Here is a 26207-nt window from a genome sequence, read left to right on the forward strand (position 1 = left end):
AGCGGGCACCAGTAAAATCTCAGAACAAATTGTGAGACTTGTTACTGTTTTCGGCATATTGAATACGTCACAGGGAGCTTCCAGGCTTTGCTGTGCGGGCAAGATATTCTCGGTAGCTTGCCAGGCTCTCCGAGAGGGACGGAGGAATCTAACCTGGGTCGGCCGCGTGCAAGACAAACACCCTGCCCTCTATGCTATTGCTCCATCCCAATTTATGAATACTTTAAATATAACTGAAACCTCATTGGAGAAGTGAAAATAACCCCACTTCTAGAAGCAACATTTGATTCTTCTGATTTAATATAATAAAAGGAACATAGCTCTAGTCTTTCATCCCAAGGGCCCACTGAAATGACACTGACATGACAAATTACAAGTCTCAGAAGACTTTTCTAAAAGAGCAGCACAATCAGAGCAGAAAGTATGCAAAACTCCTGGATAATTGAAAACAGCTGGGATAAAACTGAGTGAAAAACATGCCAGCCCCGGGGCTGGAGCGATAGCACAGCGGGTAGGGCGTTTGCCTTGCACGCGGCCGACCCGGGTTCAAATCCCAGCATCCCATATGGTCCCCTGAGCACGGCCAGGGGTAATTCCTGAGTGCAAAGCCAGGAGTAACCCCTGTGCATCGCCGGGTGTGACCCAAAAAGCAAAAAAAAAAAAAAAAAAAAAAAAAAAAAAAAACATGCCAGCCCCAAACAACAAAGAGGAACTTTTAAAATAGAAGTTTTATTGACACAAGATTACCTTTCTTAGCATTTCAACACACCACTTGATTCCTAGAGTGCATAATATTTACATCAGCATTAACTGAAATGTTTTTTCAAAAAATCTTTCAGGTTGGAGATAGTACAGCAGGTAAGGATCTTCCTTGTATGTAGATATTCAGGTTTGATTCCCAGCACCCCAGACAGTGCCCTGGGCACTGCCAGGAGTAATCCTTGAGAACAGAGCCAGGACTAAGCTCTGAGCACTTACTAGGGATGACTCCAAAAATAAAACAAACCAAAAAAATCACTTTAAAGAAAAGTTTGAGGGGCCAGTCGACCGGGTTCAAGCCCTAGCATCCCATGTGATCCCTGGAGCAGTGCCAGGTGTAATTCCTGAGTACAGAGCCAGGAGCAGACCCTGAGCATCGCCAGATGTGGCCCAACCCTTCTTCCCCCAACAAATCTTGAGGTATAGAACAAAATAAATAATAGAGGCTGGCGACACAGAGACTAGAGGGTGTGCCTTGCCATGTGGCCACCCCTGGCATGATCTTGGGCACTGCATTCAATCCCCCACGCACTAGCAGGGGTTCAATGAATGCCACTATACAGTCCCCTGAGTACATAAGCACAAGTGCTCCCGAGTACCATCAGGTGCAGCTCAAATCACTCCCAAAATAAAATAAAAATTGTAACAAGGCGGGGCTGGAGCAATAGCACAGCGGGTAGGGCATTTGCCTTGCACGCGGCTGACCCAGGTTCGATTCCCAGCATCCCATATGGTCCCCTGAGCACCGCCGGGAGTAATTCCTGAGTGTAAAGCCAGGAGTAACCCCTGTGCATCGCCGGGTGTGACCCAAAAAGAAAAAAAAAAATTGTAACAAGGCATGTTGTTTTGGAGATGCCTGTATCTCAGATTGGTGTGTGCAATTCATGTTTTAGTTTAAACTTCTCATCTCTGCAGAAGCCTGCATTCTGACCTTTTGTTTGTTCTCTCCTCTCCATCTCTTTCTCCCTCTCCTCTTCCCTCCCCCTCTCTCTTCCTCTCCCCCCATATTTCTAAATCGCTATGTTACTGTACAAAAAAAAGAAAACTTGCAACAACAAATACCTAAAAGAAAAGTTAACCCAGGAAACCGAAGGGTTTTATACTGAAAAATATTATGGATTTCATGAACGGGTGGGAGAGAGGGTGCTTGCCTTTCATGTGGCCAACCAAGGTGCCATCCCTAATATTCCATGTGGTCCCCGATATGAGTAATTCCTCAGTGCATAACCGAAATAACCCCAAGCATCACCTCTGATGAAAGGCCGGAGCGTTGCTCTGCAGGCAAGGACCCCGGGTAAGGTCCCTAGCACACACTGCCCCCCACCACCCCAGTACCACTAGAAGCAACCCCCAAGCACAAAGTTGGGAGTAGCCCCCAGCATAGCCAGATGTGCCTCTTCCCCAACCCCCCCCCAAGAAAAAAACACCAAACAAAAGAATTTCATGAAAGAAACGGAAGATCAGGGGTTAGAGAGATAGTACAATGAGTAGGGTGCTTGCTTTGCATGCAGTTGTGCGAGTTCAATCTCCAGCACCCTGTATGGTCTCTCAATCACTACCAGGAGTAATTCCTGAATGCAGAGTCAAGAGTTACCCCTGAGCATTGCCCAGTGTGGCCCTAAATAAGTAACAAAAATAAAACTATTATATGGATACAACAAATATTTTTAAAATGTCCACACCAGTAGTTTTCAAGTGCTGGTCTGTGCTGAAGCTATGCAAAGGTTGAAAGTTTCAAGTTTCCCGCCTGGAGATTACCAAGGGTTACAGGTGAAAACTGTGGAAATGGGAGTCCACAGCACAAGGCTGGACCAACAGATAGAACGAGGTGGATACTGGTAAGGCACGAGAATGGAAGAGGGTATGTCAGTGGAACACTGGTCTGTACTACCCAAAGCAAACCACATTTGCAATGCAATCTATAACCTATATAAATTCTAATGGCTTTTTCACAGGAAACAAACACTTTAAAAAAGCACTCTTTTACAGGGGGCCAAGCGGGTGTCAGACCAGTGGGACTCAGAGCTTACTCTGTGCTTAGGGTTCACTCCTGGAGGTGCTGAGGGGCTTGAACCCGGGTCAGCAGTGTGCAAGACAAGGAACCTGCCTGCTGTTCTCTCTCCTGCCCCAGCAAAATTACTTTTAAGGACAAAGCCAAGGTTTTAAGGATGGCAAATTTCAAACCAAATTACAAAGTTACAGTAATCAAAACAACATGGTATGGCATAAAACCAGAAAGAGATGAATGGAACACAAAATAGAAGATAGAACTAAACCCAGAACACCAATTAAATTTAGGACAGGGACACCAATTGGTGGACACTGGTGAATGTACTGGTGTTGGAACAATGTACACCTGAAATTCAATCGTGGATAACTTTATAATTCATGGTGTTTCAATTTAAGAAATACAAAAATATGACAACAAAGTCAAGAATATGTGAAGAAAGGATAAATTCCAAATACGGGGAAAGGGAGTTAGGCTACATCCAGCGGGGCTCAGGATTCACTCCTCACCCTCTGCTTAGGGTCATTCCTGGCACTTCCTGAGGGACCATGATGTGGTGCTGGGAACCAAATCAGGGTAGGCCATATGCAAGCCAAGTGTCTTGACCCTTATACTATCTCTCTGAACCAAGAAGGGTAAAATTCTTTAATAAATGTGTTGGAAAACTAGACACCACATGCAAAAGCATGAAATTAAGACATCACATCTTTACGTGAAAACCAGACACTTAAATAGAAGACCTGAGGGCTGAAGCAATAGCACAGCAGGCAGGATATTTGCCTTGCACGTGGTCGACCCAGGTTCGATTCCCAGCATCCCATATGGTCCCCTGAGCACCGCCAGAAGTAATTCCTGAGCACAGAGCCAGGAGTAACCCCTGTGCATCTCCGGGTGTGACCCAAAAAGCAAAAAAAAAAAAAAAAGACCTAAAAGCTCAAAACTCCTAGAAGGAAATATCAGTAATAAGCTCTGACTGATCTAAATAAACCTTTTTCCAACCATGGCCCCCTTCTAATCTTGTTCACTTCCTAAGTGCACACCAAAACACCCAAAATGTCCCCCAGTGCCACCCCACCCCTGATTGGTGGCCAATACTGACTGGCCCATAGTTTCAGACCATGATTCCCTCACACTTCACACTTAACACAATTTTCACCTACTGCCCCCTGGGAATATCCTGGAGGCAACATGGCCCCTCGGCTCAAAAAAAAAAAAAAAAAGAGGGTTTACAGAGTTGTTTTTTTTTTTTTTTAACTTACCACAGAAAGCACAGACAACAACGCAAAAATAAACTGTGGGACTACATCAAATTTAAAAGCTTCTATGCAAAGGAATCATGGCTGGGGAGGGGGTGTGGGAGGTGGCAGGTGGCAGAGAGATAGCTCAAAGGACAAGAGTACATACTCTCAAGAGCCTTGCACTGCCAGGTATTATCCCCAACCAAAAGGACAAAGAAAAAAAATAAGGAAAAAGCAAAGGAAACCATTAGACTGGGTGGGGCTCGGCAACAGAGGACTTGCTTCTAAGGGACCTTGGAATCAGTTTCTAGTACCACAAAGGGGGGAAAAAAAAACCATCAACAAACTGAAAAGGTAACCTACCAAATGAGAGAAAAGATCTGTAAATTATATATGCGAGAATGAGTTAATACCCAGGTTATATAAAGAACTCATAAAACTCAAAAGCAAAAACCTCCCAACACCTCCCACCCCTAAGTCCCATTTTAGAGTGAGCAGAGGGTTCTAGAACGGCTCGGTGGCTAAAAGTGTCTCCCTGGCGCTGCCCACCTGCGCAGTTAGCGATCCCCTGCACCCTGAATTAAGGTGTAAGTCCCACTGAGCACTTCAGCCAGGAATATAACCCCACGAGCACATTTTTGAGAGCCCCAGCAACCTCCTATGAGCCCAACAACCAGAACATGCACCAGCACCACAACTAAACGTGTGACCCCACAGGTGCATGTACAAACACTGCAATTAAGTATGTGATCGTCTGTAAGCACCACAACCTAGTATGTCAACCCCTGGTCATTACAATAGCCACAAGAAGGGGAAAATGTACATATGTATGTATGTATAGCACGGTTGTAGCATTTGCTCGAACGGGCACCAGTAACGTCTCCATTGTGAGACTTGTTACTGTTTTTGGCATATCGAATACATCATGGGTAGCTTGGCAGGCTCTGGCAGGCAAGCTAGATACTCTCAGTAGCTTGCCGGGGCTCTCTGAGAAGGGTGGAGGAATTGAACCCAGGTCGGCTGCGTGCAAGGCAAACGCCCTACTTGCTGTGCTATTGCTCCAGCCCATATGTATGTATAAACACTTAAAATATGAGCAATATATTGGGCTGGAGTGATAGCACAGCGAGTAGGGCGTTTGCCTTGCAAGCAGCTGACCCGGGTTCGATTCCCAGCATCCCATATGGTCCCCCGAGCACTTCCAGGAGTAACCCTGTATAATGCCAGGTGTGGCCCAAAAAGCAAAAAAAAAATTAAAAAGGAATATGAACAGATTTTTTTCTATAAATGACGTAAAGATAGCCCATAAATATGTGAAATTACTAATTACTGTATTAGTAATCAAAAGGGAAATGCAAATAAAAACTACAACGAATAGCATCTCATACTATTATAGGTGCCCCATAATAGCATGTCAGGATGGCTATCATACAAGACAAGAGAGAACAAATATTGGTGGGAAGTAGAAAAAGGGAACACTTAGGCACTGTTGGTGGGCTATAAATTGGTGCAACTATCAAGGAAAACGCATAAAAGTCCCTCAAAAAGTAAAAATTAGGAGTGGGGAGATGGCTCCCAGGCCCTTAGTGTGTGCGGAAGGTCTGGGTTTGATCCCTGTCCTGCAGTCCTCCAGGCATCACCAGGGCAACCCTCAGTACCCAGTGGCATCTGAAGCACCACTAAGTGTAATCCCAAAACAAACAAAAAAGTTGAAACTAGGGAGATAACACAAAGATCCCCAAGTTGGCTTCTTGATATCACATGACTGTGCACTCCCAGGGTAGTTCTAGAGAACTGCCTAACTGTCCTAGAGAACAATCTAAGAACTGCCTAGGTGACCCTGGTAATGTCCAACCCCCCTGGGCCGAACCAGCCTTCATCACCTATGCGGAGCACTGGCAGGTGTCACAGGAAGTAGTCCTGAATCCCCTGAGTTTGTTGAATTTCCCCCCCCCCACACACACACACATAAAAGAAACCTAAGTAAAAAATTAGAAGTAGCATACGAATCAGTAATTCCACTTCCAGGAACTTATTTGGGGAAAAAGAAAAAGGAAAACAGCAGTTGCAAAAAATATATGCACTCCCATGTTCACTGCAACATTTACTATAAGTAAGATATGAAAACAAGAGAAATGAATAAAGAAAACGTGGAATACAGATTTATGTACAATAGAGTATCATTAACCTATTTTTAAAAAAGAATGAAATGATGCTTGCACCATAATGAGTGGATATTGAGGGTATTTTGCTAAATGGAGAAAAATACTCTATATTTACTCATGTATGTAATATTAAAGCCAAACAAACCAAGTTCATATAGAGAGAGACTACACTAATGGTCCAAGATGGACAAGTGAAAGGTGGGGAAAATGGGTCAGAGGAAAAATCTGAGTTATAAAGTAGGTACTGGGAATATACTGGATAGTACAGTAACAATAACAAATACTATATTGCATGTTTGAAAGTTGCCAAGAAAGTAGATCTTAAAATTCTTAAAGGGGCAAAAGAGAAAGTACAGCGGTTCTGCCCTTCCTCGGCTTGCATGCAGCTGGCCCCTGCTGATCCCCAGCTCCACAGGAGGTGCTCTGAGCAAAGGGGACGTGATCCCTGAGCACTGTCAGGAGTGATCCCTGAGCACTGACAGGCAAGTCCTCCTAGCTGCCAAGTCTTAAAGATCTTGGGTTAGACAGATAGTACAGGGGTTAAGACAATTTCTTGACCTTCAGCTGACTGGTTTGAGCCCTGAAACACGATCACCAAGCACTGTCAGGAGTGATCCCCTGAGCAGAGTCAAACAGGCCTGAGTACTGCCAGGTGTGGCCCAACCCCCCCTCCAAACCAAAATAAATTCATTAAATTAAAAGTGGACGAAGAACTGAACAATCACTCCCCCAAGAAGACACACAAATGCTATATATAAATACATATAAAGGCATTTATAACTAATTGTTCAGTAAATGAAAATCAAAACCGTAAGGAAATATGACCTTACAACCAAGTATTACTTTAAAGGGATGTGAACAAACAGGAGCCTCTTACACTGCTGGTGGGAACAGAAATGGTACAGCAGTTACACGAAATAGCATAGAAACTCCTCGAAAACTTAAAAATGGCCTCTTGTCCTGGTCAGTTGCCACTGAAGTGCTCGATCCTTTTAGGGCCGGTCAGAGCACACCCCAGTGAGGCCCTCACTCCATCTGCTGACCCTCAAGAGCTCAGCGCCGTCTGCCCAGCACCCACTGCACCATGGCCAGTGTCTCAGCCACCGCGTGCATTTAGGCAGCTCTCGCCTTGCGGGACCATGGCAAAGGACAGATCAAAGCCCTCATTAAAGCAGCCGGTAAGACCTTCCTGGCCTGGTTTATCCCTACAGGCCCAGCCCAAGTCAACACTGGGAGTCAGAGCCTTATTGTATGGGCTGACAGAGTTGCCCCAGAAGCAGGCCCCACACCAGCAGGTGGCCCACCCCCTCCACTGAGAAGAAAGTAGAAACAGAAAAAAAAAGAATCTGAGGAATCTGATGATGACATGGATGGGGGGTTTTCTGACTAAGCCTCTTTTGCAACATGTTCAACAAAAAGCTGGTAGAAGCAATTATTGCTTTAACTATCTTTAAATTCTAATTTTAAAGTTTCTTCTTCAAGTTATATTAAGAGACCCTGTTTATTTTATTTTATTTCTTTTTCTTTATAGGGGAGGCAGGGCAGGAAGAGCAGGCAGTGCTCAGGGTCCAAACTCAGGTAGGCCACATGGTGCAAGGCAAGCACTCAAAACCTGTTAATTAAGGCAATTTTCCTTTGAAAATATCCAGAACGTTACTAGTACAAGGCAGTAAGACTTGGCAGAATGTATTTTAGAATTAAATCAGAAGAAAAGTCATATTTTCTCTAAAGAACATATATTATGTTTCTTGAATACAACATAAAAAAAAGTTTAATCGGATAGCATCAAAACTTCCTAATGTCCAGGTAGAATTAAAGTTAATAGATTATATAAGCATATCTGCAAACAATAAGGTTTTTCACAAAAGTTATTTTACAAGAGCTAAAAAATATTTATTATAGCAAATATTTTTTAAGTATCTGTGTAATCCTTAAAAATCTTAAGTGTACTATCCTAAAGTGACTCAAGGAAGGAGTTATGCTTTATCAACTGCCACTCCTTAAAGTTTCAGGAACTAAGTCATCTAAGGGAGGTTATGTAAACACTTCTCTTAAGTAATTGGAAAAGCACCATGTTCATACATTCCACAATCCCCAGATCCTAATTATAGCAGTAAAGATAAAAATGAATTGCAAACTAAAGATATCATATTCTAAAGGTACAAAACAAATTATAGACAAAGGACTTTTTTTCTGATTTTAACCTCAGTGATAGCATAAATTACCTTACCACTAGTCTTCAACAGAATATAGTTTGCTTCTGCACTCATTTGTGGAATATAAAATATCATAGTATGAGACTAATACCTAAGGACAGTAGAGACAAGGGCCAGGAAGATTGCTCCATGGTTGGAAGCCTGCCTCATGAGCTGAGGGAGAAGGCAGCTGGGATAGAGAAGGGATCACTAAATCAATGATGGCTGGAGGGATGGCTCGGTATGGGAGATATGGCTGAAAGTAGATAAAGGACCAAACATGATGGCCTCTCATTATCTTTACTGCAAATCATAGTGCCTATAAGTAGAGAGAGAGTAAGAGGGAAATTGTCTGCCACAGAGGCAGGGGGGGAGGAATACTTGGGACATTGGTGGTGGAAAAAGTGCATTTGTGGAGGGATGAGTATTCAATCATTGTACGACTGAAACTTAGACATAAAAGCTTTATAACTGTAGCTCACGGTGATTCAATAAAAAAAAAATTTTTTTTAAAGAATATAGTCTACCACACAAATTCCTCAAACAACAAATTTAGATAGCTTTAACTGAATTTTATAAAAAGAAGGTATTTTAATTTGCTATCAAGCTCCACAGACAAACTGCTTTAAATATTCACTGTTCCTATGTTCTAAACTTTAAATTCTTTCCTTATAAAAATTGCTTTCAAAATAAAATCTAAGAATCACTTTCTGCCCTTCTTCTATGGTAACATAAGCTTTTCTTCAAAACTAAATCTAACTGAGCAGAAAAAAATCTAATTTGCAATCACAATAGAATAGAAGGAAGATCTGGGGGAATAGAATATTCATTCAATTGCTAAGGACCAGCACTCAAATTAACTTTCTGATTATAAAAAGCCAAAAAGAAACCTCCATTGTTAATAAAAAGAAAACTGACAAAGTTTCTTCTTTATAGTAAGAAGAAGATCCAAAATATGAATTGACAATGAAGTTAAAGGGACAACAGTGGTTTTTTATTTCTGCTTTGGAGTCACAATATTGTTCAGGGGTTACTTAGCTCCACGCTCCAGGGATTATTACTAAATTTCAAAAATGTCTGAAAAACCTAGCCAAAATGATTAAAGAGCAAAACTGTTGTTTGCAGATAATGTTTATCCACTCATAAATTCCATAATTATAAGATAACTGAATAAATTTAACAGAAAATGTGCAATACCTGTGGACAGAAACCTTTAAAAACTAAGAAATTTAAAAACAGATCCCGCAGTCACCATCACGCAAGTGATGGCCCAGCTCCATTGCTTCGCAATCTTGGAAGAGATGTAATATCCAGTGCAAGGCAAAGGAGCACCAGTCTGCAGGCTGCAAACTCCAGGGTGACCTCTGAAAGGGGCGGGCCAAGTCCCCACCCTGCTCAAGCCTGGGCGGCCGCACCCACACCCCAAGCTACTGCCATTCAAACGCCCTAACTTCACTGCTTCACGACTAACCTCTGCAGAGCCACCAAACAGATGAAACTCCCAAGTACACCAGTTTGGGGACTGCAAACTCTAGGGTCTTCTGGGAGACTCTAGGGCCGGGCAGCTCCCCCAGCCCCAGCCAGAAGCCCTAGTGTCACAAACATCCCACAAACACCCCAGGGAAACGCTCAGGTTCACAGCTAATCTCATGAAAGATGCCAAGTCAATGCAACTCATTGGCACACCCGGTCTTCGGTCTTTGGGCTGGAGACTTTGGGGCCCCTCAGGAGGGGCTAGGCTGAGGATCGCCCCAATTCTCCAGATTCTGGGAGGCCAGGACACCTCCAAATCCCACAATACTGACAGCTGAGTAGTGACACAGCAGGAGCCAAAGGGTGGCGCACCAGGCGGATTCAGTGGGTCACTTTATATCCCGCGTGCGGAACCATCAGGATGGATAAGGGGATGGCTGTGGGGTGGGATACAGTGGCAGGCAGAAGGAAGCCCCCAGGCCCCTCCATTCCTCTCCCTCCCTCCCGCCGTCCCCGGGCGGTGCACCCAGACAGGTGGCCGAGTATGGCAGGCCTCACGGGCTCAGACAGGGACAGGCAGGCAGGGCTCGGGCACCCGCTGCGGAGCATAGGAGTCTCCCCACGTGCAGGTGGCTGTGACCAGAAACAGCAAAGCCAGGACATGATGACAGAAATGCTGGGCACAGTTGGGAAGTCCAGGACAGGTGCAGAGGACAGGGATCTCCCCACATACATGTGGCCGTGGCATACAGGGAGGCATACACGGGATAGAGAGCATGCACGGGACCTGGCTGTCGCTCACGGGAGGGAGACAGGCTGCATGGCATAAGACACAAAGGTCATTCATGGCCGGGCAGCATCAGGGACAGGACCAGTGACATCATACACGGGTAAAAAGAGAGTCCTGGATATCTGAGGAGGGACCTGGACCCATCAAATTTATCTGTACAATAACTAACTTTCAGTCTTGTGCGTTTTGCATATAAATCTTTCATACAATTCTCAAGAACCCAGCCATGAAGAGAATCTGCTCTCACACTAACAGCAGCGTCACAGTAAACCTGGTGGGAAAGTACCAGAGAAGCCAAAGGAGCTCAACAAACAAAATCTGTATCACTGTCATCCCGCTGCGCATCGATTTGCTCGAATGGGTACCAGTAACATCTCCATGTGAGACTTGTTGTTACTGTTTTTGGCATATCGAATATGCCACACAAAATAAATAAATAAAACAGAGGGGTCAAGAGCAACCAACTGCTCAGTAAATACTCAGACAATGATTTAATCACCCCATTGTGGGGCTAGAGCAACATTACAGTGGGTAAGGGTGTTTGCCTTGCGTGAGCCGGCCTGAGTTTTACCTGGGTCCATCCGTAGCACCCCCTAATGTGTCCCTAGCATCACCAGCAGTAATTTCTGAGTGCAAAGTCAGATGTAACCACTGAGCATGATCCCAAGACCAAAAATTAAATTGATAATCGCACTGAGATACAATTTTCATTGTTGAAATTTTTCTATTTTTCAATAACTCCATTTGCTATTTTGTTGTAACAAGTAATATAAAACAAATTATTTGTGCCTGCCAAGGGTGGGGTGGGTAGGAAACTGGGAGCTACAGTGGAGAGAATGTCATACTAATGGTGGGACTGGTGTTGGAACACTGAATCCCTGAAACAACTGTATTATGAACAACTTTGTAAACCACAATGTTGAACAAACTTTTAAGAAAAAAATTTAATTTTAATGCAATTTCAAATCAAAATACCAATAAAGTTAGTTGCTTTTTTTTTTTTTTTTTTTTTTTTGCTTTTTGAGTCATACCCAGCGGTGCACAGGGGTTACTCCTGGCTCATGCACTCAGGAATTACTTCCGGCGGTGCTCAGGGGACCATATGGGATGCTGGGGATAGAACTGAGGTGGACCACATGCAAGGCAAATGCCCTACCCGCTGTGCTATCTCGCTCCAGTTGCATTTTTTAAAAACCAAAAACTGTCAAAAAGTTATTTTGGAAAACAGAATGTACCGAAAAGAAAAAGTTACAAAGCTGGGACCATGGAGGTAGTACAGTGGTTAAGGAGCTTGCCATGTATGTGGCTGACTGGGGTTCAATCCCCAGCACCACATAACCCTGAGCACAGAGCCAGGAAGAGCACCTGAGCACTGCTAGATGTGGTCCAAAAAAAGAACAGAACGGACCTTTTCATAATAGACATCAAAATTAACCAGAATATTTTAACATTTAAAGCTGTGGGAGTAGGTGCAAAACAGATTCCTCCCCTGATCATGGGGCAGGAATGATAGCACAGCGGGGAAGGCTGTTTGCCTTGCACGTGGCTGACGTGGGTTCAATCCCCTGTATCCCATATGGCCCCCCAAGCACTGCCAAGAGTAAAATTCCTGAGTGCAGAGCCAGGAGTAACCCCTGAGCATAGCTGGGTGTGACCCAAAAAGAAAAAAAAAAAAAAAAAAGCCTGATCATTGCTGGGTATAGTTCAAAAAACAAAACCATTAAAGAAAAAAAACACACACACAGGTAAGATTACATATAAATGAAAAATTCCAGCCGAGGAGATAGTTAAAGGGGCTAAGGGGCTTGTCTTTGTATGCAGCTGACCTTGGCTTGATCCCGCCATCCTATGAAACCCTCAACCCTCGCTAGGCTGTACACAGAACCAGGAGTAAGCCCTGAGCACCACTGGCCGTGGCATGGCAACCTAGCAACCTCCCTAAAAAATGCAAACTTCTTTTTTGTTTTCTTTTTAAGCCCCACCTGGCAATGCTCAGGGGTCAGTCCTGGCTCGGTACTCAAGGATCACTCCTGGTGGGCTTAGGGGACCACATACGGTGCCAGGGAATCACGCCCAGGTCAGCCGCTTGCATGGCAAGCACACTAGCCACTCCAGCCCCTAAATTAAAAACAAACAAACAAGAACCTCTCTAAGAGTAGGAAAGACTCCAGTGCTGAGCCATGCTTTGCACGCAGGACACCCAGGTTCAGTTCTCAACGCTCCCCGACAGGCGCTTCTCTGTATAGTGCTGCAAGGGACCCATACACGCAGAGCCAGGGGCAGCCCCGGGAATTACTAGGTGTAGCCCCCAAAAGCCCCTTTAAAAAGAAAGGGGCCAAGTGGCCAGAGAGATATACGGAGGGTTGGGTATTTGCCTTGATCATGGCGACCTGGGTTCGATCCCCAACATCCAATAAGGCCCCCCAAGCACCACTAAAAGTAATTCCTGAGCACAGAGCCACAAGAAAGCCCACTGGAACCCCCCCCCCAAAAAAAGACCCAAAAAAAGAAAAAAAAGGAAAGCACAATTCCTGAGTGAAGAGCCAGGAGTAACCTGACGCAGCACCAGGTGTGGCCCAAAAACCAAAGAAAGAAAATAAAGTAACCAAGGGAGTCTATTTAAGAGGCCCAGAATATGGCTCTGAGATATGCACCTTAGCTTGCATGTGTGAAGTTCATGGGTCCAGCCTGGCAGAGAAGGGAGGGGGAAAAGGAAGGGGAAAACTCCACTGGCTGAGAAATGCTACAAACTTCTTTAAAGCAAAATATTAAGTTACCCTCAAACATATACAAAGAAAACAATCTTAGAGTAAACAGTGCCAGAGCCACAGGACAGGGGTAGGGTGCTTGCCTTACTTACATGAGGTCAACCCAGGTTTGATCCCTGGCACCCCACCTGATCCTTCAAGCCCACCTGGAGTGATCCCTGAGCACAGAGCTCACCTGAGCACTGCTGAGTGTTGCCCCAAAACAAAAAAATCCTGGCGACAAGACTGGCAAAAAGTCAGAAATAAAAAATACAAATTATCAGTAATGTATAATGGGAACCTTGCAAGAATAAAGAGCAAAACAAAAAAAAAAATTTAAAACAAAAAAATTAAAAAGAAACAAAGATTTAAAAATTAGTTTCTAAAGTTAATCTCTTCTGAAAATCCTATTGGCAAAAATTAAGCATAAGGAAAATGGTTTATTTATATACTGCTTGCTGCTGGGAATATAAAATTTTGGAGAATAATACAGGTTTTAAAAGCATTTGGCAATGACTGCCAAGAACATTAATATTAAATATATAAATGTTCCTTCAGCATGATTTGAAGTTGCAATTCAATAAATGCAACTCTTGGGGCCGAGAGCAATAGTACATCAGGTAGGGCGCTTGCCTTGCACGCAAACAACCCAGGTTTAATTTCTGGCATCCCAAACGGTCCCCTGTGCACTGCCAGGAGTAATTCCTGAGTGCAGAGTCAGGAGTAACCCGAGTACTGTTGGGTATTGCCCAAAAAAGCAATCAATCAATCAATAGATAAATGCAACTTTATACATTCGTCTTCAGAAAAAAATGATTTTTAAAAAATCATGATAGAACAATGCTATGGCACACTATGTGCCTACCATTAGAAGATGCAGTTATGCCTGTTTATCTGTGCATTTTGACACGGAAAGACAACCAGGAAAAAATAAAGTTCTGAAGCAGGAGTAGAAATATAAAACTATTGACTGGAAACTCACAGTGATGCTCAGGAATTACTCTTGGCTCTGCGCTCAATTACTTCTGGTGGTGACAACCCAGGTTGGCTGCATGCAAGGCAAGTTCCTTATCTGCTATACTAGCTCTTTGACTCCAATATAAGAAATTATTAATAGGTAATTGATAGAATTTATTTCTCTCTTGTTTTTATTATTAACTAAACTGCAGTATTTGATTCAAATGTAAATAGTTTAAGTATTTAGGTAATCTTTCTTATAAAGTTCAACAGAACTTTTCTGTGAATCTGTTATATTTAGTATTCAAGGAATACAATCTTAAATTATCCTAAAAATAGAAATAATTATATAAAGCAATAAAGTATAAATTTAATGTCACATATTAAAACCTGGCAGAGAGTCTCTTGACCGCAACGCCTGGCTGTTTTCCCTGGGGCCCCTCGGAGGGGATGGGCTCCAGCTTCCCTCCCCACTCCGAGCAGAGCTCCCAGCGGCCAAAGACCACCGGAACCTAGCCACAGCCACACTGGAGGCTCCTCTCCACACATCAGACAGGCCTCATGCAGGAAGGTACCAGCAGAGGAACCCAGGTGTGTGTAATCCCACCAATGGCCAACATCCAAAGAGAAACTTAAAAGCAAGCTCCTAGAAGCGACATCTTTAGCCTTCTTCTCCCTCTGTGAGAAACTGGCAATCTTCTGAGAGTTTCCTGCCCACATGGGACAGCCTTGCAAGCTTCCCATGGTGTATTCATATGCAAAATCCAGTAACAAGCTGGATCTCATTCCCCTGACCCTAAAGAGCCCCCAGTGCAACATCGTTAGGAGGGCCAAGTCGAGAGAGACTTCTAAGATCTCAGGGAAAGGACGAAATGAGATGTTACTGAGCCCGCCCGAGAAATCGGTGATTAACAGGGTTTCGTGATTCGTGATTCATGACTGGAAATTAAAAGAATACATCCAGGCGGACATGTACATCTACACTGACAGGTCGACCCTGCTGTGGAACACCAAGCAGTCAGCAACAGCCATCCCTGAGAAGCAAGAGTGAGACGCTGCAAGCTTATTTCCTGTGCTTATTTCTGCACTATTTCTATATTTATTTTTGGATTTGAGGAGACATCTGGCAGTCTTAGCCTTTGTTCCCGGCTTGGTACTTGGGGTCACTTCTCGTGATGCTCAAAAGGCCCCTGTAGCCAGAGAACAAATCCCTGAAGAAGCATGTATTCCGGTTTATCGCTCCAGCCCTATTTCTGTGTTTTAAATCTGCCTTTAGTGCTTGGCATGTGTGATCAGTATTCGGCCAGTGGTGACATTTTGTTTCTATCATCATTCTGATCCATGATCCTACATAAGTGAGCTGTAATGCACGGTGCTTGGACACAGACCTCGCAGAGTGTTAGGCTAACTCTGGATATTTCCACCTACACGACCGCCACAGCACCTTGAACTCAAATTCAGTTACCTGTTCCAGATAATTAATTAGCTTCTCTCACAAATCTCGACCTTCTATAATTTCTAGTCTTTCTCAAATAAGAAACCTATGAATTGACTGATCCCCTCTTTTAGTTGCCTGCAGACCAGAAAAAAAAAAATCTCTAATTCATAATCGATTCTGCTCCCTAAAACCATCACTCTTTTCTATTTCCTCAGAATCTCACTGGATATTTCCTAAACTTCAAATCAGTTTCATCCGTAGCCAACTTAACTCCCATCTCAGTTTCAAGAGTGTCTTTCTAAAGTGAAGATCTATGCCTGGCGAGAGCAGCGCTGGGAAAGCGCTTGCTTGCTTATCACAGCCGACCCAGGACCAAGTTCTCCAATCTCTGCAGGAGTGTGCCTTGAGTGAAGGGCAGAAGTAAGCCCTGGGCACATCTGGGTGCAGCCCAAATACAAACAACTATATGTACGTACACACACAATGCCAAAACAGTAACACCAAGTCCCGCAATGAAAACGTTTCTGGTGCCTGCTGGAGCAAATCGATGAACAACGGGACGACATTGCTACAGTCACACACACACACACACACACACACACACACACACACACACACACACACACACACACTCTCTCTCTCTCTCTCTCTCTCTCTCTCTCTCTCTCTCTCTCTCTTTCTCTTAAGTAGAGAGTTAAGTTCTTGGTTAATTACAGATATGATGGGAAATATATAAATATTAAAGTATCAGAATTCCCATGTGTATGCAATCTTCATGCTCCCTGTATCTATGTATAAAATAAGAAAATACATATATCTCTGTATATCTCATTTGTTTCATACCCATAAGCAATGATTTTCAACTACCTAATTGTATTTCTTTCTATATTACTTTTTTTCCATTAGAAATTTAATGTGTACATTATTTGGATGGGCTGGAGTGATAGCACAGAGGTAGGGCATTTGCCTTGCACTCAGCCGACCCAGGTTAGATTCTCCGCCCCTCTCAGGAGAGCCCAGCAAGCTACCAAGAGTATTCTGCCCGCACGGCAGAGCCTGGCAAGCTACTAGTCGTATATCCAATATGCTAAACACAATAACAACAAATCTAACGATGGAGACGTTATTGGTGCCCGCTAGAGCAAATTAATGAGCAATGGGATGACAGTGACAGTGGCAGATTATTTTGGTTAAAGTGTTAGCTTTTTGTTTGTTTTGAGGTCACACAAGCAGTGCTCAGGAGTATCTCCTGGATTTTGTATTCAGAAATTATTTCAGGCAGGCTTAGGAGACCATATGGGAAGCACGGGATGGAATCCGGGTCAGCTGCATGCAAAGCACCCTGACCACTGCACTATCTTTCCAAGGAAAGCGCCTGGCAACTGTATTCTCTGTCCCTACAGTGTTAACTTTTTAGCTGAAGTTTTCATGGTTTTTCATTTCTCCAACTGAGTACTGGTAATTTAAATTCTAATGTAATCGTAGTACGGTATCTGTGGCTACATACTGAAATAATTTCCTAGTGATGCTGCCATTTAAAATCTTATTGTGTGTTGGGGCTGGAGTGATAGCACAGCGGGTAGGGCGTTTGCCTTGCACGCGGCCAACCCAGGTTCAAATCCCAGCATCCCATATGGTTCCCTGAGCACCGCCAGGGGTAATTCCTGAGTGCAGAGCCAGGAGTAACCCCTGTGCATCGCCAGGTGTGACCCAAAAAGCAAAAAAAAAAATAAATAAAAAAAAAAAAATAAAATAAAATCTTATTGTGTGAGGGGCTAGAGCCATAGCACAGTGGAGAGGGCATTTCCCTTGCACGCAACCAACCTGGGTTCAATCCCCGGCATCCCATATGGTCTACAGAGCACCACCAGGAGTCATTCCTGAGTGCAGAGCCAGTAGGAACTCCTGAGCATCGCCGTTATGACCCAAAAAGTAAAAAAAAAAAAAAAAAAAAAGACTATATTGGGGCTGGAGCAATAGCACAGCAGGTAGGGCACTTTCCTTGCACACGGCCAACCCGGGTTCAAATCCCAGCATCCCATATGGTCCCCCAGCACCGCCAGGAGTAATTCCTGAGTGCATGAGCCAGGAGTAACCCCTGTGCATCTCCAGGTGTGACCCAAAAACAAACAAACAAAAAAAAAAAAATAAAAACAACAAAAAAAATCTTATTGTGTGATAAGGGAAAACTAAAGGTATAATTTTAGTGTGGGGGGGAAACAAAACTCTTGAAACCACCAATGAGAAAAAAACCTAAGCCCTATATTATGATATTAAACAGCCTCAGGGAGTCAAATACAGCGCTAACCTTGCACGGGGCTGTACTAGGTTCATTCCCAGCACTCTACAAGGTTCCCTGAACGCAGAGCCCCTGAGCAGACAGGTGTACGGCAAAATAATAATAATAATCATAATAACAATAATAACAATAACAATAATAATAATTAAATGAATAAATGAAAAGCCTCACAGTGTAGGGCCTTTTGTTAGCTCCTTTTTAGGGAGAGGAGGGTGGGGCCACGCCCAGCAGTGCTCAGAGCTTTCTTCTGGCTCTGCTCTCTGGTCGCTGCTGGCAGTGCTCCAGAGACTATGTGGTCGTGGTGCCAGTGACTGAACCCAGGCCACCGTGTCAAGGCATGTGTCTGTTTCCAGCCAAGTGCTTTAGCCACCTATCAGTAGTCCAGGCTACATGAATCTTGGTGCTGGGAGGGACCAGGAGATACGAGTGCTGGGGACTGAACTGGTGGAGCTCCTGCATGCAAAACATATTCTCCAGACCTTTGAACTACCTCCTTGCCAGGCCCTTTCTCAGCTTTACCTATTGTCAGTGTCCATTCACTATCTATTCTAATAAGGAAGGAATAAGAGACTAACATGTTATCACAGATTTAGATAAACTTATCTAAATTCCTAAGCATAGCATGCAGTTGTGCAAACTCTGAAATGACCCCCACCCAACATCATCATCCATTAGGCAAGTAAGTCTATTTATTCTTTACAAGTTTCAAACATTTCATCCCCTAGGAAGAGAATTCCCTCCCTGCCCTGAGCAGAGTCCCAGCAGCCAAAAACCTCCAGAACCCAGCCATAGCCATGCTCAGGGCAACTCTCCACACGCTCGGACGAGCCTCACCCATGAAAGAACTGGCAGAGGACTTCAGGTGTGTGGGATCCGGGGCTGAGATCTCCAAGCCTGCTCTAGAGGGGACTGGGCCTCCTCCACCCAGATGCCCCATTCTCCAGTAACTTTGCAGTCACACCCACAAATTGCCTCCGGGGCAGTGTAATCTCATCAACGGCCAAGATCCAGAGACTATAAAACAACAGTCCCCAGAGACAGCCTTGACTTCTTATAGTCTAGCCCACTGATATACCTAAAGCAGCACACGTGTTTGTTTTTAACATACTTGCTTGCATTCTTTTATATGCATTTTCTGTCCCTCTCAGAGAGCCCTGCAAGCTGCCAAGAGTATCCCGCGCACACGGCAGAGCCTGGCAAGCTTTCCGTGGCATATTCGATAGGCCAAAAACAGTAACAATAAGGGTCTCATTCCCCTGACCTCAAAGAATCTCCAATATGGCACCGTTTGGAAGGATGTGTAAGGAGAGGCTGCTAAAATCTCAGAGCTGGGACGAATGGAGATGTTACTGGTGACCGCTTAAGCAAATCAATGAACTAAGGGATGAGAGTGATACAGTGACACAGGAAGAGAATACAATTATCCCCAAATACTTTTTACTTCAAACACCTCTCCAATATCCATCCCTATAAATACTGTACACACACATACACACACACACACACACGCACAAACACACACACACTCTTAAGCTTTACAAACTGATGTAAATAATACATACACCCCCACACTTAGTTCATTAAAAGCTCAGTCTTAACATCTTATATATCCAGGTTCCTACCTAAACGCATACCAATAGGGGTTCAGAAATACTAAGCTGAATTCTGAATTTGACTGTTCTTTGTTCATATGTAAAATCCTAAATAAGAAAATTTTTTAAATCATTTTTTAGGGATCATTAATATAGCTTGGTAGAAAGGGCACTTGCTTTACATGTATGACACCCTGGGCACAATTCCTGGAACTGCCTGGTCCCCTAAACACCAAACCAGGAATAATCCCTGAGCACAGCCAGGTGTGGCAAATAAATAAATAAAAAAAATTCACATCTTAATTAGACCAATTTTTCAATTATAAATATATATACAAACATTCAAGTAAACTTAAAAAGACTGGATGTTAGCTGTGCTGTCAACTTTGGAAAAATTATCACAGTTGGGGTTGGAGCGATTGCACAGTGGGTAGGTCATTTGCCTTGCATGCGGCCGAGCCAGGTTCAATTCCCAGCATCTCATATGGTCCCCTGAGCACAGCCAGGAGTAATTACTGAGTGCAGAGCCAGGAAATAACCCCTGTGCAGCACCAGGTGTGACCCGCAAAAAAAAAAAAAAATCACAGTTGGCATTGTACAGAAATTAATAGTCATATTGGTATAGAAACACAGAACATCATTTTTCCCCATTTGTATAGGGGGAACAAACTATATTAAATATGTAAGTTTTATAGATACGGATTTGACTATAGAAACTAATATTCTCTAAATTTAAAAGAAAAAGAAACCGAAAGTTGTTTTTCAGTTCTGTGCTGCTGCTCTGACCTCTGCCTCCACATTCCCATCTGCACAGTGCAGGCCCCAGCCCCACCAATCTCGCTGCTCTCCTGCTCAGTCCTCACCACCAATAAGCAACTCGCTTTCAACACAACTCAAATTCCGAGAGCTAGTTTTGGTTTCTGGCAAAACGCCACCAAGTCCTTTCTAGTAAAGCTGTGGTTACGTCGCCCGGTCGTTGGACACGGCTCCCGAAGCTCCGTCCAACAACAATCCCCCACACCCCTTCTCAAAGTACTATTTTTAGTTTCTGAAAACCATGATTAAAGAATATCGCTAAAATTATTTTGCAAGAGTTTCAAAAACCAAGTCTTGCCGAGACTTGTTTAATGAGGAAAAAACCTACATACCTCCCTCACTGAACAATCTAAATCTGTAACAAGTTAATAATCTTTGTTTATAGATATGCACAAGAAGAATCCCTGGACCCCCTAGCTTTCTTGCAAAATTTCACGTACATTTATAATGTAAAGAAATTAGTAGTACAGGGGCTGGAGAGAGAGTATGGAGCCCACGGACCCTGGTTTGGATATCAAACACCACATACGGTGCCTGAGCACTGTCAGGGGTCACTTCTGAGCAGCCAGGAATAGCCGCTGAACACCTCCACAGGAGACTCCACCACCACCCCACAAGTAAAACAAAAAAAAACATGTATTAAAAGATGTATAGGGGTTGGAGCAATAGCACATAGGGTAGAGCGTTTGCCTTGCACAAGGCCAACCAGGGTTCGATTCCCAGCATCCCATATGGTTCCCTGAGCACTGCCAGAGGTAATTCCTGAGTGCAGAGCCAGGTATAACCCCTGTGCATTGCTGGGTGTGACCCCAAAAGCAAAATAAATAAATAAATAATGTAGAGGGGCCGAGTGATAGCACAGCAGGTAGGACGCTTGCCCTGTATGCTGCCAACCAGGGTTTGATCCCCAGCATCCCATATGGTCCCCCAAGCACCACAGGAGTGATTCCTGAGTGCAGAGCCAGGAGTAACCCCTGAGCATTGCTGGGTGTGACCCAAAAAGTAAAAAAAAAAAAAAAAAAACAAGAAAAAATGTATATCCTAAAAGATTATTTAAAATAATGTTAAGAAAATCTGATTTTTTAAAAAATAAGATACTTCCTTGTTATAAGCTAGTCCATAATATCAAGGATTAAGCGCGTACAATGGCATCACTAACCAACAAAACCTGTTTCTCCTCCTCCAAACTAACACCACCAGGGAATGCCTGAAGGGTGGCTGCCACTACTCACAAGCTCTCACAGAGAACAAAAAGAGGTAGAGGCAGTGAGGCTGGCAGTCTTAGGAGGTTTCAACCACATCAGATCCTCAGGGCTATTAATCTCTTGCTTAAAAATGAAATAGAAGAATGTCTTTTTTACATCTGGGGAGGCAGCACATTTCCAGTAAGAATAAATTTTACAGAATGAGGGGCTGCAGAAATATACAGCAGGTGGGTGTTGGCCTTGCACTATGGCCAACTGTTCAATCCCCGGCATCCCATATGGTCCCCTGAGCACCAACCCCTGAACATCACCAGGTATGCACCCCACCCGACCCACATACACAAAAGGAATAAATTTAATGAAAATACTATGTACATATTTTAAAGGGAAAGTATGTTGGAAGCTGGAACACCGAAACTTTCTGATAAGATCTAGAGAAAAGGAATTTGTTTCAAACACGAACTATCTTTATGTTCTTTTTTTTTTTTTCTCTTTTTGGGTCACACCAGGCAATACTCAGGGGTTACTCCTGGCTCTGCACTCAGGAATCACTCCAGGTGGTACTCAGGGGACCTATGGGATGCTGGGAATCGAACCAGGGTTGGCTGCGCTCAAGGCAAATGCCCTACCCGCTGTGCTATCGTTCCAGCCCTATTTATGTTCTTGATATAAAGGATTTTCTATTTTAAGATCAGGTAGGTGTTCTAGTTAGCCAACATGTTTATTAACTATCCTTTTGATGACTCATTTTAGTTTCATCTGTAGTAATAAGCAGCTAACTATATAACATTATAATTATCGGTTTAGGCAATTATCAATAAACATAATCTTAACATCTAACTTCAAGGGAAAGAAATTGGTGGAATTTAGTTGAGTGCCAATGTTGTCTTTAAATGAGTCTTGTAATAAGACAATATTTGAATTTCACTGAATAAAAAGGTCTCAAAGCCTCAGCAAAAATGCATAGTGTTTGTTTTATGTTTTTGAGCCACACCCAGGGATGTTCAGAAGTTACATGCTCAGGAATCACTCCTGGGCTCAGGAATCATTCCTGGTGGGGGTTGGGGGACCAGATGAGTGCCAGAGATCAAACCTAGGTTAACCCTGTGCAAGGCAAGTACTCTACCTACAATACTATCTCTCCAGCCAAAAATATATAGGTTTTAAAAACAAAATAAAACAAATGTTAAATGTCTTGAAAAAATTTACCCAATCATAAAATAGGTTGTCTTGACTTTTTTTATATATAGAATTGAAGCAATAAGTCAAGAAAATATAATACCTAAACTCCTACTAAAGGGCAACTGATTTGATTTCCTTCCAAAGGAGAAGTTCATAAGCATTCACTGACTAGCACTATTTACATTTTTCAGATTAATAAAATCAGGAAAAAAGGAAGAAGCATTGATTTCTTCTCCTTGTATAGTTGAAGCCATTAAAGAATCATATTATTTAAAGTCACAAAGGTCAGGGCTGGAGCGATGGCACAGGGGCAGGGCGTTTGCCTTGCACGCAAGCAACCCAGGTTCGATTCCCAGCATCCCATATGGTCCCCTGAGCACTGACAGGGGTAATTCCTGAGTGCAGAGCCAACAGTAACTCCTATACATCGCCAGGTGTGACCCAAAAAACAAACAAATAAATAAATAAAATTTAAAAGTCACAAAGGTAAGTCAGCAAAATTAAAAAAACAATACTTAACAATCAAAAACTGGAAGATGGGGGCTGGAGTGATAGTACAGCAGGTAGGGCATTTGCCCTGCACTAGCGGACCAAGGTTCAATCCCTGACATCCCATGTGTCCCCTGAGCACCGCCAGGAGTGATTCCTGAGTGCAGAGCCAGGAGTAACCCCTGACCATCACTGAGTGTGACCCAAAAAGCCAAAAAATAAATAAATAACCTTAAAGGCAGAATCAGGAACAGGGCTCTGTGGCAGAACACGACACCGGGAGAGGCAGCAAAAGGTAACGCGCACCCAATTTCTCATCTTTGAAAGAGAACTGGCAAATACAATCTGAAAATCACCATCACTCAGCAAAACTACTTTTTTTTTTTTTGCTTTTTGGGTCACACCTAGCAATGCACAGGGGTCACTCCTGGCTCATGCACTCAGGAATCACCCCTGGCGGTGCTCAGGGGACCATATGGGATGCTGGGATTTGAACCCGGGTCGGCCTCGTGCAAGGCAAACACCCTACCCGCTGTGCTATCACTCCAGCCCCTCAGCAAAACTTCTTAAGAAATTTTATTGCAATATCAATTTATAAAATCGCTGACACCGTTTCACTTTCTCTGTACAGTCTGAACTTTCCTACCATATCCCTGTATTCGTTCTTTTCATTCTAGCGTTTTAAATCGTTCATAATCAGTACCCTAAAAATAAAATTAAAAATATATTCTCTATCCCTAACAATCCATGGGCTGTCAGCTTCACAAAAAGGAATATACATTTTAAAGTAAAATAACTCATTTCTGGAATTAAAGGGAAGGGAAAGGGAAGCTGGTTATGCCTCCCCCCTGCCCTCCCCTACCACCCTCTCTCAAGCTCAAAGTTCATAGCTGACCATAATGAAGTCGAAAGAGCCCTTCAGTAACTACAAACTTTTTCAAAGCATGCACATATCTCTAGGTATTGCTTTACAATCAGAACGGAATCCATCAATTAGCAAAAACACAGAACGTCCGAAATCCTTCCAGTAAATCATTCCTGAATACAGCTAGTAAAACAGGCCAGACAGAGGCTTCCTGCAAGCAAGCATCAAATCAAAAACCATTTAGGGGCTTGTATTTTCTTAGAAATCAAAACAGAGAGAAGCATTTGGGAAGTCTGCTATCTTCACTGATCCTCTGAGGAATGTAAAAGTATGCAGTGCAGTTTCAACTTCCTAGTGCTTGATTTTTTTTTTTTCAAAGCAAGTTATTTCTCCTTGGACAAGCAGTGCGACCAACCAGAGACTGGCTTTTCCCGTTAATCTCTAGTTTCAAACATTGGTGTGGACTCGAACACTTCACCTTCCTAATGCGCCCGCATTTCCCAGAAATTTCCAAGCACAACGCAGTTCGCGGGAAGGGGGCTACCTGGGTCACTGAAAAAATGGAACTTTATCCAACAATCCGTGGATCCGCTCGTCCCAGGTAAGCACAGCCGTGAGACTCAGGTAATAACAATCCGAGTCAAGATCACAGATTTGAAAACCGCCGGGGCTCCTCCTCTTCTCACCTTGCACCGCCGCCCCCGATTGGACGGCCGGGAAGCAACGCTGACAAAGAAACCTTCACCGATTTTACTTTGCACGTAGGACCAGCTCGCGTCGCGCCCCAGACGCCCGAAGCACACGCCTGCACGCCCGTCGGCGTCCGCCTCGAACCCGGGCTTGCAGCCCTAACCCAGCGGGCGGCCCCGCGGCCGACGGCTCCGGGCAGGGGGAAGGACGCTCGGCGGCCCGAGGCTCGGGGCCTGCGGGCGGGGGGCAGCCCCGTCTCGCGGCCGGCCGAGCTCCCCGCGGCATCCCCGAGCCCCCGCGCAGCCCGAAGCATCCAGACTCGGTGACGTCGGGCGCGGCGAAGCTCTGAGTAAGCGAGTTTCCCGGGGCCGCCAGGTGGACCGTCCCGGCTCCTCCCGGCCCGGCCCCGGCGCTCGGCTCCGCAGACCCCGCGGCCGCCCCCCGCTGCCCGGCCGCCGCGCGGGCCGGCCCCGCACTCACCCGCGGTAGTAGGCTTTCACCCGGACCTGGTGGGCATGGTCCCCGCTGCCGCCTCCTGCGATCGGGTGCGACATGGTGCTGCTGTCCCTCTGGGTCGGCATCTCCTACTCCCCCGCCCGGACGCGGGGGGCCGAGGGCGCGCGGCGGCGGCGGCGGCGGCGCGGTCTCCGCGGCCCGGGCTCGCCTACCTGTGCTCCCGGCCCGCCGCGCGGACCCAAGGGTCGCCTCGCCCCTGCCGCCCGCACCGCGCGGCTCCGCCCACCGCCCGCGGCCGCCGCAGCCACTCGGGCCGCGCGGGCCCAGCACGCCTCCCGCCGCCGCCCCGCCCACCCGGCGCCGCCGCAGGCGCACATTCCGCGGGGCGGGGGCGGCCTCGGCGGCTCGGGCCGCGCTGGCCGGCTGAACCATTCGCGCGGGGCCGCAGGCGGGAGCCAGAGCGCCTCCTGCACGGCGGGCACGCCGCAGGGCGGCAGCGGGTGGATCCAGCAGCGAGGCTGTGGAGGAGGCTCTGGTGGCTAGAAGCCTGGCAAAGCTGCTCTTCCCTGAGTGAAAATGAGAGCGGGAGGACGCTGCCGCACACACCCCGCCGGCCGCACTTGGGCGCGTCCGCAGTCAGCTGACTTGGGCCGCCGCGGCGATTGGCCGCGAGGGCTGCTGGGAGTTGGAGTTCCCGGGGGATTCTGGGCCGGAAGGTTCCTCACGTGGAGATCGCCCCGCCTCGCCGCCTACGGAGCTGGTCTACACCTGGCGTCCCGCAGCGCTTGGAATCGGCCGCCGAGCTCCGCGCTGGGCATCTCAGGGCACTGGAAATGACTGGGT

At 45.1% G+C, this 26207-nt stretch overlaps 1 protein-coding gene across 2 annotated transcripts in view; it reads right to left on the reverse strand.

Moving 5' to 3' along the window:
- PRKCI (protein kinase C iota) overlaps positions 1–25699 on the reverse strand; it is a 94612-nt gene extending 68913 nt beyond the window's left edge. Inside the window, exon 1 of one of the 2 annotated variants that reach the window (XM_055127751.1) lies at positions 25389–25699. In XM_055127751.1, the coding sequence (XP_054983726.1) occupies positions 25389–25489 (101 nt within the window). In that variant the 5' untranslated portion in view covers positions 25490–25699. The remainder of the gene's footprint in view (positions 1–25388) is intronic. The other variant, XM_055127752.1, reaches the window with a different exon arrangement.
- Between the last annotated feature and the right edge of the window lie 508 nt (positions 25700–26207).

Source organism: Sorex araneus, chromosome 2 (assembly GCF_027595985.1).
Source record: "Sorex araneus isolate mSorAra2 chromosome 2, mSorAra2.pri, whole genome shotgun sequence".
Classification (NCBI taxonomy): domain Eukaryota; kingdom Metazoa; phylum Chordata; class Mammalia; order Eulipotyphla; family Soricidae; genus Sorex; species Sorex araneus.